Raw genomic sequence first — 12733 nt, 5'->3', positions numbered from 1 at the left:
AACCTCCTGAAGCCGCCGGCTCCGCCTCCAGACACTAACCTTCTTTTGTAGGGATGTTAACCTCCAGCACAGTCCCGTACCGAGAGAAAATAGTCTTCAGGTCATCTTCTGTACACTGAAAGGAAAAACATGCCTATTAGACCAACAGTTTCTGTTCTGAGGGCAATGGGCATTCTCCCTGAAGATGGGGAATATTTGGACAGGAGCATGTGGAGACATGGACATTGGGAATGATCAATCCACCAACACCTGCCTCTCCAATATTCTTTCTGAAATAATCTGGCAATCACCACATTCCAACAAAAAAAAAATCACTCAAGCCCTCTGTCCTTGCAAATTATATCTCCCTTTCCTCTACCTGTTGTCACCTCCCAAATCCATGCCCACCTTTCCTCACAACTCATGTTTGAATCACTCCCATCCGGTTCAGCACTGAAACAGACCTAATCAAATGTCACAAATAACATCCTCTGTGACCATGACATATTATCCCTGCTCATCCTCACTCTGCAGCCTTTGGTAGGATTAACCACACCATTCTCCCCCACTACCTCTCTTGACCCCTCCACTGCTTTTGTGCTGTTAGACTGTTTGTCCGACATCCAGTCCTGGATGAACAGCAATTTCCTTCAGTTAAACATTAGGAAGACTGAAGCCATCACCTTCACCACCTGCCAAAAACTCCATACCTTTGCCACTGATTTCATTCCCGTCCCCAGCTACTGTCTCGGGTTGAACCAGATTGCTCACAACCTTGGAGTCAGATTCGATCCCAAGCTGAGCTTCCGACCCCACATCCTTTCCATCACACAGACCACCTACTTCCATCTCAACATGTCAGAAATCACAAGGAGCGGAGCAAAGTTCCACAGGACAGGAATCGCTGAGTGGAGCAAAGTGCGAATTTGCTCACAGCTAATTTCCCCCATAAGGCTGGGAGGATACCGGTTCTATTCCCCCTTTGAAGTTCAATCTACATTTTGATAACTCCATCCATATACTAAATTACAGTGCAGACACTGCCTGATCTGCTGAGTGGTTTCAGCATTTACTGTTTCTCACTAAGTTACAGCGAGTCAGCATCAGCCACCAGAGGGGGTACAGCCTACGTCAGAAACCCTGCTATCGAATGATGATAACCCTTACCAAACCCAATTGTTTCCATACTGAGCTCGCGGGCCATCTCATCCATAACGGTACTTTTCAACCCACCCTCTCCCCCAGATTTGCAGATCTACTTGCAATGATCGTCTTTTGTGCTGTTCAATGTGAGGGGTGGAATAGATTTGGAAACCAGCATCAAGCACCGTCACGTGATATTAACCAAGTAAATCTCCCTCCGCTCTTTCCAATAAGGCACCTCAGCCATCCTCTGCAAATCGCCCCCCTACTGCACAAGGGTGATGTTTGCATTCACCACATCAACCACCAGCAGACATCTGACTCACCACGTCAATCACATGTGAATTAATCTCAAACCCACCTATCAATTCAGTATCACCGTTGTGCTGAATTACAGGCAACTTCATGCTGTAGATTCACACTGAAGAACTGGCTCGAGGGCGACCCCAAACTCATTTATTGTAGGACTGTTAACAGTTGCCAGAGACAAGGCTTTCATGCACAGCATTAACAGACTGCAGCACCCAGTCTGGGTGGGATTCACACAGTTTGTAACAGACTGCAGCACCCAGTCTGGGGGGGATTCACACAGTTTGTAACAGACTGCAGCACCCAGTCTGGGGGGGATTCACACAGTTTGTAACAGACTGCAGCACCCAGTCTGGGGGGGATTCACACAGTTTGTAACAGACTGCAGCACCCAGTCTGGGGGGGATTCACACAGTTTGTAACAGACTGCAGCACCCAGTCTGGGGGGGATTCACACAGTTTGTAACAGACTGCAGCACCCAGTCTGGGGGGGATTCACACAGTTTGTAACAGACTGCAGCACCCAGTCTGGGTGGGATTCACACAGTTTGTAACAGACTGCAGCACCCAGTCTGGGTGGGATTCACACAGTTTGTAACAGACTGCAGCACCCAGTCTGGGGGGGATTCACACAGTTTGTAACAGACTGCAGCACCCAGTCTGGGGGGGATTCACACAGTTTGTAACAGACTGCAGCACCCAGTCTGGGGGGGATTCACACAGTTTGTAACAGACTGCAGCACCCAGTCTGGGGGGGATTCACACAGTTTGTAACAGACTGCAGCACCCAGTCTGGGGGGGATTCACACAGTTTGTAACAGACTGCAGCACCCAGTCTGGGGGGGATTCACACAGTTTGTAACAGACTGCAGCACCCAGTCTGGGGGGGATTCACACAGTTTGTAACAGACTGCAGCACCCAGTCTGGGGGGGATTCACACAGTTTGTAACAGACTGCAGCACCCAGTCTGGGGGGGATTCACACACAGCATTAACAGACTGCAGCACCCAGTCTCCCAGGAGTGTTTTTTTTTTATATAAAGTGAAATGACACTGGACTTATCCAGGAAATAGAAGAGATTTTAACGTCAGATCTGTCACATATATGTAACACAGAGACTGTTGAGGGACAGTAGAGCTGACTGACTAATACTACAATTGAGACCATGAGTTAATCCTCGAGTGAATAGTTGCTCAATACCTTAAAGCTCAGGTTTCGAACAATCAGCCTCGCTTTCCTCCTCGATTTCTTCAGTGTTTGCTGTTCTGTATTTACTTTAGGTGCTCCCTTGGGGGCTGCAAAATAAAGTTAAAATTATTAACTGCTCCTGAATTCATGAAAAAGTGTTTAAAAAGGAGTTTGTTTTCCACCACTAGGCAATTCTGTATGTTCTCTGCTCTTTGCTACAACTAGCACATAACATTCCCAGGGTGGGTTAGATACAGAGTAAAGCTCCCTCTACACTGTCCCATCAAATACTCCCAGGGCAGGTACAGCATGAGCTAGGTACAGGGTAAAGCTCCCTCTACAAACCCCCATCAGACACTTCCAGGGCAGTTACAGCATCGATTAGACAGTGTAAAGCTCCCTCTACACTGTCCCATCAAACACTCCCAGGGCAGGTATAGCACAGGTTAGATACAGAGTAAAGCTCCCTCTACAAACCCCCATCAGACACTTCCAGGGCAGTTACAGCATCGATTAGACAGTGTAAAGCTCCATCTACACTGTCCCATCAAACACTGCCAGCACAGGTTAGATACAGAGTAACACTCCCTCCATAAGTCAACAGTACACCATAACCCCACCCTCCGAAGACTGCCTTCTCTGCACCAGTCTTCAGTCCCATCTTAGGGTTCTTCGTAAGTGAAACTGGAAACGTGTCTCTAATTTCGGGGTTGTTTTGTGCTGTGAACTCGTATGCTGTAAGAATTGGTTTGAGACTGGCCTCAAGCTCTGAAAGGCCAGTCACTGGAGCAGGAGACTTCCACTCCTACAATCTGGGCTGGATTGGAACCCAGCCCCTGGAGGTGACAAATATTGTTCAAACACACTCCAAATGTTGAGATTCCACTTGCTGTGAAGTTGAAATGAAAATAGTTTCACATTAAAACAAGGAGAATTGTCCTATGCAGGAAATTTATTTTTATAGTTTGCTGCAATGTTGAATGAAACTTTCCCAATTGAAGACATTTAGAGCCATTGTCCAAAAGCTGTTAATTCTGTGGATTTGCAGTTTCCTACAGCAGAGAGCAATGCAGAATGCACAAGCAGCAATCAGAGTCATCTTTTCCTGGTAACTGTATCCAGGAAAAGCTCAGCTTGCTGAAGTAACTGGGGCTCGGATTGGACTGGTGGGTGGTGTGGTAAACCACTGTTGTTAGTATTGTTGTTCACCACTGTTGTTAGTACTGTTGTTCACTGTTAGTACTGTTGTTCACTCTTGCATATTGTTGTACTTGTCTGTGCATGCCTCAGCTGACTCCGCCCCTGGCTCCACCCTCATGGCTGGGTATAAAGGTCGCTGCTCGGCAGCCTCCGGCCCTTTTGGATACCAGGCAACCACAAGAGGCATGCTCTGTTCTTTGGTAATAAAAGCCTGTTTATTACTTTCTCAATCTCCAGTCTTTTGTAGCAATTGATAGTGCATCAATTTTATTACCAAAATTAAATGTTGGCTGCGGATGCTGATCAACCGATGGCGCAAAACGCTGAGCAGCAGGCGCTGCTGCGAGCCCTCAGACCAACATGCCTGGACCTAGACCCCCAAGAAGCGGGTTCGTCGACTAAATTCGCACAATGGCTGCGTTGCTTTGAGGCGTATCTGGAAGCCTCGACCGTGACTCTTGATGAAAATAAACTGAAAATCCTGGCCTCGAAGGTGAGCCACCAAGTCTATACTTTAATCCAAGATGCGACGACCTACGCGGCGGCTATCGACCTACTGAAAGGGCAGTATGCACGCCCGGTTAACACGGTCTATGCCAGGCACCTTTTAAGATCTCGCAGACAGCAGCCCGGGGAATCGGTGGAGGCCTTCCTACGGGCACTGCGGGTACTCGGACGCGGCTGCGACTGCAAGGAAGTATCGGCCGCGGCACATGCGGAGGGGCTGATACGAGACGCTTTCGTTGTGGGTCTAAGGTCCGACTACTCCCGGCAGAGGCTGCTGGAGAAGGGTGAAATAGACCTGACAAAGGAAGTGTCCCTCGCGCTCTCGCTCGACGCGGCCCACAGAAATATGGACACTTTCTCCCCTAATCGCCCCGCGCCGTGGACGCCGCAATCTTGGGCCATGGGACCGCCACCTCCGACTGCTGCAGCGATGTCCAAGGCACAAAAATGCTATTTTTGTGGCCAAGCTAAACACCCTAGAGCACGCTGCCCCGCGAAGAATGCTACCTGCTCCGGCTGCGGGAAGAAAGGTCACTACGTTAGCGCCTGCAAAGGGAAGACCGCTAACGCCAGCAGCGCCGCGTGCGAACCGTGGGCGCAGCCATCTTGCCCGCCATCTTGGGCTCCCCCAGCCGCGTGGGGATCGGGACCGTGGGCGCCGCCATTTTGTCCGCCATCTTGGACGCCTCCGACTTCGGTTACGGGGGACCCGGACTCCACCACCGCCTCATCGGACGACCGCATCGACGCGCTTGAACATACGCTGGCTTCCGTGACGCTGGATCAATCTCTCCCGCATCAACTGTCCAGGTCCATGATGGACATTACGGTAAACGGCCGCGCCACTACCTGCCTTTTTGACAGCGGGAGCACGGAGAGTTTTATACACCCCGACACGGTGCGCAGTTACTCTCTCCCGGTCCTGCCGACGCGTCATCGCATCTCTATGGCTTCCAAAGCCCAGTCAGCGGAAGTCGGTGGCTACTGTATGGTGACTCTTTCAGTGCGGGGTACTGAATACAAAAATTTTAAACTTCTGGTCCTGCCCGATCTCTGCGCTGCCGTCCTACTGGGGTTGGATTTTCAGTGCCACCTTAAGAGTGTCACTTTAGCGTACGGTGGACCCCTCCCCCCTCTCACGGTCTGCAGCCAGCAGTTTTTAAATCGCCCGCCGCGCGCCATTTGCAGCCTCTCCACCCTTAAAGTCTCCCCCCCCTCCTTGTTCGCTAACCTCACCCGCGACTGTAAGCCCATCGCTACCAAAAGTAGGCGTTACAGTGCCGGGGATAGGGGTTTCATTAAATCCGAGGTAGCGAGACTCCTGAAGGAAGGGATTATCGAGAGCAGCAATAGCCCATGGCGAGCACAAGTGGTGGTGGTGAAGACTGGCGGAAAACAGCGCCTAGTTATTGACTACAGCCAGACGATCAATCGCTACACCCAGTTGGATGCATACCCACTCCCCCGCATATCTGACATGGTCAATCAGATAGCACAATACCAGGTGTTCTCGACGATTGATCTGAAGTCGGCATATCACCAGCTCCCCATCAGGGCTGAGGACCGCCAGTACACAGCTTTTGAAGCTGACGGTCGGCTCTATCACTTTCTCAGAGTTCCCTTCGACGTCACCAACGGAGTTTCTGTCTTCCAACGGGAGATGGACCGGATGGTTGACCAGAACGCGCTCCAGGCCACTTTCCCATATCTAGACAACGTCACCATCTGCGGCCACGACCAGCAGGACCACGACGTTAATCTAGGGAAATTCCTCCGGACGGCCCAGCGGCTGAATCTCACATACAACAAAGACAAATGTATGTTTCGTACTAAGCGCCTTGCTAATCTTGGCTGCGTAGTGGAGAACGGAGTAATCGGCCCAGACCCCGATAGAATGCGCCCTCTTATGGAGCTCCCCCTCCCCCACTGCCAGAAAGCACTGAAGAGATGCCTGGGGTTTTTCTCTTACTATGCTCAGTGGGTGCCCAACTATGCGGATAAAGCCCGACCCCTCATCAAGTCCGCCTCCTTCCCCCTGACAGCAGAGGCCTGTGCAGCCTTCACTCTCATAAAAAGCGATATTGCGAAGGCCACAATGCACGCTGTGAATGAGTCCCTCCCTTTTCAAGTGGAGAGCGACGCATCCGACTTTGCCCTAGCTGCAACCCTTAACCAGGCGGGGAGACCCGTGGCCTTTTTCTCAAGGACCCTCCAGGGCCCCGAGATTCGACACTCCTCTGTCGAAAAGGAGGCCCAGGCCATTGTGGAAGCTGTGCGACATTGGCGGCATTACCTGGCCGGAAAACGATTTACCCTGCTCACTGACCAGCGTTCAGTAGCTTTTATGTTTCATAATAAGCAGCGGGGCAAAATCAAGAATGACAAGATATTAAGGTGGAGAATCGAACTCTCCACCTACAATTATGATATCTTGTACCGGCCCGGGAAACTCAATGAGCCCCCAGATGCCCTATCACGTGGTACGTGCGCCAACGCGCAGGTTGATAGATTACAGACCCTCCACAATGACCTCTGCTACCCAGGGGTCACCAGGTTCTTCCATTTTATCAAATCCCGTAACCTGCCCTACTCCATCGAGGAGGTCAGGACCATGACCAGGAACTGCCAGATCTGTGCCGAGTGCAAGCCGCATTTTTATAGGCCAGACAGAGCGAGCCTGATCAAAGCCACGCGCCCCTTCGAGCGGCTGAGCATCGATTTTAAAGGGCCCCTCCCCTCCTCTGACCGCAATGTGTACTTCCTCAATATAATTGATGAGTACTCCCGTTTCCCGTTTGCCATCCCTTGCTCGGACATGACCAGTACCACGGTCATTAAATGTCTGAATGACCTCTTCGCATTGTTCGGTTTCCCTAGCTATATCCATAGCGACAGGGGCTCATCTTTTATGAGCGACGAACTTCGGCAGTACCTGCTCGCGAGAGGCATTGCTACAAGCAGGACCACCAGCTACAGCCCCCGGGGTAACGGCCAGGTGGAAAGGGAGAATGCGACAGTCTGGAAGGCAGTCCTTTTAAACTTAAAATCTAAGGGCCTTCCGACCTCCCGCTGGCAGGAGGTCCTCCCTGCGGCGCTCCATTCCATTCGGTCGCTGCTCTGTACACCCACCAATGCCACTCCTCACGAGAGAATGTTCTCCTTCCCCAGGAAGTCCACGTCGGGGATTTCGCTACCAACATGGCTGACTTCTCCAGGTCCCGTCCTACTACGGAAGCACGTGAGGACCCATAAGGCGGACCCCCTGGTCGAGAGGGTGAGCCTCCTCCACGCCAACCCGCAGTATGCTTACGTGGTGTACCCGGACGGGCGGGAGGACACAGTCTCCATTCGAGACCTCGCACCTGCGGGTGCTCCTGAAACACCCTCTTCGCCACCCATCGCTACTCCTGCCTACCCCCAGGACACAGTCCCCGCACGAGACCGCGCACCTTCGGGTGCCTCTGAGAGACCACCATCGCTACCTCCCATTACCCATGCTCTGACCCCTGTAGACAGCATGCAGCAGCCCCAGGGTCCGCCACCTGCTACACCTCCTCTGAACGAGACACCGGGTTCAACGTTGGATGCTGCACCATCACCGCCGCTGCTGCGACGCTCAGGACGGCTTACAAGGCCTCCTGATAGACTTCAGTACACGAATTTTTAGTGCACTTCACCCCGCCGGACTCAATTCTAAACAAGGGGTGAATGTGGTAAACCACTGTTGTTAGTATTGTTGTTCACCACTGTTGTTAGTACTGTTGTTCACTGTTAGTACTGTTGTTCACTCTTGCATATTGTTGTACTTGTCTGTGCATGCCTCAGCTGACTCCGCCCCTGGCTCCACCCTCATGGCTGGGTATAAAGGTCGCTGCTCGGCAGCCTCCGGCCCTTTTGGATACCAGGCAACCACAAGAGGCATGCTCTGTTCTTTGGTAATAAAAGCCTGTTTATTACTTTCTCAATCTCCAGTCTTTTGTAGCAATTGATAGTGCATCAGGTGGAAATTCAGTCACTGCAGAGTTGCAATGTTAGACCTCCCTGTACTGAGCTCCAACCTGCTGGAACAACTGGATTAATTGAAGACCTCCAAGCCCCAGTGTCTGCAGACAACACTCTGTCTATAGTTGCCATTGTGTTTCACCAGTGACGGAGCAGCCCAGAGAAAAGACCCACCAAGCCCATGAACTTAAACAGTTGGACTGCGAGGCACTAGTGCTGTACAAAGCTCATGGTGTGGTACACGCCTGCTTCACGACGACATGCAAGCTGTGATCCTGACCAATGGTTCCACCACACCCAATTCACGTACGGACCGGGGTCAAGCAAGGCTGTGTCATCGCACCAACGCTCTTCTCGATCTCCCTTGCTGTAATGCTCCATCTCACCCTCAGTAAGCTCCCCGCTGGAGTGGTGCTAATTTACAGAACAAATGGGAAACTGTTCAACCTCCGCCGCCTCCAGTCCAGATCCAAGGTCGTCCCATCCTCTGTCGTCGAATTACAGTATGCAGATGACGCTTGCGTTTGCACTCACTCAAAGGTCGAACTCCAAACATTCGTCAACACCTTCACCGAAGCATACGAGAGCATGGGCCTTACACTAAACATCCGTAAGACAAAGGTCCTCTACCAACCTGCCCTCGCCACACAGTACTGCCGCCCGATTATCAAAATCCACGACAAGGTCTTGGACAACGTGGACCACTTTCCATACCTTGGGAGCCTACTGTCAACAAGGGCAAACGTCGATGACAAAGTCCAACACCACCTTCAGTGTGCCAGTGCAGCCTTCGGTCGCCTGAGGAAGAGAGTGTTTGAAGACCAGGACCTCAAACCCGGCACTAAGCTCATGGTCTACAGAGCAACAGTGATACCCGCCCTGCTGTATGTCTCAGAGACATGGACCATGTACAGCAGGCACCTCAAAGCACTGGAGAGGTACCACCAACGCTACCTCCGCAAGATCCTGTAAATCCATTGACAGGATAGACACACCAACGTCACTGTTCTCGCTCAGGCCAACATCCCCAGCATCGAAGCTTTGACCACGCTCGATCAGCTCCGATGGACGGGTCACATCGTCCGCATGCCCGATACGAGACTCCCAAAACAAGCGCACTACTCGGAGCTCCGACACGGCAAGAAAGCCCCAGGTGGGCAGAGGAAACACTTCAAGGACATCCTCAAAGCCTCCTTGAAAAAGTGCAACATTCCCACTGACACCTGGGAATCCCTGGCCCAAGACTGCACAAAGTGGAGGAGAAGCATCCGGGAAGGCGCCGAACACCTCGAGTCTCTTCGCCGGGGGCAAGTGCAAGCAGCGCACATCAACCCAAGCACCTCACCCACCCGCCCGTTTAACCACCGTCTGCCCCAACTGTGACAGAGACTGTAGGTCACGCTATGGACTCATCAGTCACCTGAGAACTCATTTTTAATGTGGAAGCAAGTCATCCTCAGTTCCGAGGGACTGCCGAAGAAGATTAGTCTACATAGGTACACATGGTGCATGCTGTCCCTCTGCACCCACTCGAAGGTGCTGATTCTTGCTGGAATATGGTTCCACCTGATATCATGTCCATTCTTCATGTACAAGCCCAGGCAGCAAGTGTCAACAGGCTATTCAACCATGACGGCACAACAATCGAGCCTGATCCTGTTCTCTGTTCAGTGACCACGCGGCACACTGGCATACACGCACACACTTTGCAGCAAGGAGATAGGGGGAAGTCAGTGAATAGTGATCAGGAGCAGGAATAATAGCTGCTCTTCCTCTCCCAAGCCCAGGTGATACTGAGGCCAATGGTAACAGCCCAAGTACTTCCCAGCTGAGATTAGCTGATCCAGCATAGCCCGTGAATCAGCCCTGGGACTTTACCGATCTGTATGGTTCAGTGTTGTACCAGACAGTGCTTTTACCCACTGGACATTGGGTAGCCAGCACCTTGTGGCATCTCACTAGTTGTGTGCTCATTGTGTGAGGGGTGTCTACACTGGGGAACTGAATACCTTCCTCTGAGGCACTCCCAGAATGGCGCAGGTTCGATGCACAGTAAAGCTTCCTTTACCTGAGCCCAACTACATACCTCAGCACCATTCCCACATAGACAAAGACTGGCTTGGATTTGATGGGCCAAAAGGCCTGGCTCTGTGCTGTCACATTCTCTGATTCTAATCTCACAAGAGCACCCATACTTACCTCGAGTGACATTTTTCCATTTCCTGAGTGAGATGGTCAGTTCAGTGCCACACGAGAGGCCGATTTGTGCGGTGGGTCCATGCTATGCTAACTATAAAGTGGTTTGAGACTGACCAAATACATTTCATGGAGGCTCCTTACAGCCAGACAGGGAAGACTTTCAGCCCAATTGTCTGCGGCAGATTTGAATCCAAGAGGTGAAAGGTCAAGTCTGACCCACTGCATCACCGGTTACCCATAGCTTGAATTTAAAGCCGATACAAATTCTCCTGGACGGAAAAGCAGCTCAACATGGAGGAACAGACAACCCCATCTGCTCAGGGCACTGGAGCACTCACCCTCTTTCTTCCCCAAAAGTTTCTTCTTAGCGAGAGAAGTGGAGAGTTTCTGGCCATCGTAGAACTTCACCTCTTTCAGAGCTTTCTGTGCATCCTCTGGAAGAGAAAAGGTCACGTACCCAAAACCACGACAAGTCTGAGTCCCTGCAGGAAAAGAAAGGAGTCAAGTCAAACTCTGCTCAAATAAATTACAGCATTCCTACATGGTACAGGGCCACGTACACATCCAGCAACAGTAGTGGGAGCCTGCTGCTCCACCATCATTCCATGCAAGTCACTACTCGACAACACCACACTGGAAATCGCAGGGTGCAGTTTTAATTACATTGTGTCAGCTTGGCTCAATCAGTAACACTTGCCTCAGCAGAAGGTTGTGGGTTCAATCCCCACCCCGAACATAAGCACATCAGGTTAGCTGACACTCCATTGCAGTACTGAGCAATGTTCCCTTTAAGCTGCATGGCCACGCGGTGCTCTGGAGCTCCCGTACAGCCAGCTCACCGGCTTTTAAATGGGCAAAACCGCGCACGTGTGGTATTTCAAAGGGGCCGCTGCAATGTCACAGTTGTCTTCCTTTGTAGCAAGACACTGGCCAGAAAATTGCTGGGGAAATAATGGCGAGTTCATGGCGTCTACCATTAATGGTGAGTTTAAAACCCAGCAATTTGTGGCAAGGGAAAGATAGGCCATGCGTTCCAGTCGCCACAAATTGCTGGACAACTTGCGCCGCGCGCCTTGACAAAACCCAAAAAATTACCATCTCGCTGTGAGCCTCCCTATTTTGTGTCATGAAATTTCTGGATTTGTGTAGTTGACTAGAATTAATCTCACCACGGCCATTTAAGGCAGGTAATCAATGTTGTAAGTACCTGTTAATGATGTGATTTATGATCCTGACATAAAACTCAACCTTGAAGGCCCCCAAAAGGCAACAACTGAAACTGAGTCTCACTCCAGCAAGTAGTGAATTGTTCCTAGAGGTTTTTTTTTTACATTTTAAATTTATTTCTTACTTTTCCTTTCTCTCTCTTAATCCACTCTTTCTTTCCCTCTCTTTATTTCTCTTTCTGTGTCCAATTTCACTCTTATTCACCCAATTTCCTCTGCTGTTCAGTTTCTTTTTCAATTGTTAAATTTAATTGGTTATGGAGATAGACCATTGGGCACGTTCATGAGGTCCCAGATGTGACTAACATCGCTGCAGCATAATCAATTTGCATTTCCAGCGATAGTGAATCTTAAGATTCTCTGGTACGGTTCGAGGAAAAGCAGGTAAGTTATTCTGGTATTTGGCCAACATTCATCCCTCAACCAACACCACCAAAACAGATTAACTTATCACTCATTTCATTGCTGTTTGTGGGATCCTGTCTTGCACAAAACATTTTTTTCCCCAGTTGACCTTATTGAGTCTGGAAGTGCCGAACGCACGGATGAGGATTTCGGCAACAGATGGGCTGAAGTAGGAGGCAGGCGGGCCTAGTGGTCAGGATACGGGGCTGGAAGTTCGGCTCAGGGTGGAACAGGACGTCAGGATGGTGTAGGTCAGTCCAGCCTGAGCCAGAGGTCGAGGTCGATGTGAGGCTCCCTGGAGCAGGTAAAAGACACGGAGAGAAGGAGCATGTCTCTCACCAGCATGCTGCTCCTCCCCCACGTGTGCCCCTCTCCCCGTCTCCTCACCTTGCTCCTTCACCACGAAGCAGTGTTTGACCGGCCCCGATTCGCTATAAATCTCCCCCAGCTGCTCGCCGGTCGCTGAGACCGGCAGATTCCTCACGAAAACGGTCGTCAAACGACCCCGAACCGCCGGCAGCACCTCTCCCGTGGGCGTGGCCATCTTTTATGTGTTCCTGTTCATCCGCTCCGA

General features: G+C 51.0%; 1 protein-coding gene across 3 annotated transcripts in view; it reads right to left on the bottom strand.

Moving 5' to 3' along the window:
• Window positions 1–12733, bottom strand: part of rbm28 (RNA binding motif protein 28) — a 40694-nt gene extending 27961 nt beyond the window's left edge. For all 3 annotated transcript variants that reach the window (XM_086010584.1, XM_086010585.1, XM_086010586.1), the window contains exons 1-4: window positions 12547–12733; window positions 10867–11010; window positions 2633–2727; window positions 40–115 (exon numbers count right to left, since the gene is read on the bottom strand). In XM_086010584.1, coding sequence (XP_085866710.1) covers window positions 40–115; window positions 2633–2727; window positions 10867–11010; window positions 12547–12703 — 472 coding nt within the window. In that variant the 5' untranslated portion in view covers window positions 12704–12733. The remainder of the gene's footprint in view (window positions 1–39; window positions 116–2632; window positions 2728–10866; window positions 11011–12546) is intronic.

This window comes from Somniosus microcephalus, chromosome 17 (assembly GCF_052327205.1).
Source record: "Somniosus microcephalus isolate GS21.2 chromosome 17, FLI_Smic_1.0, whole genome shotgun sequence".
In the NCBI taxonomy this organism is placed as follows: Eukaryota; Metazoa; Chordata; class Chondrichthyes; order Squaliformes; family Somniosidae; genus Somniosus; species Somniosus microcephalus.
Note: the sequence above shows the minus strand (reverse complement) of the source record. Positions and strands in the feature narration are given on the sequence as shown.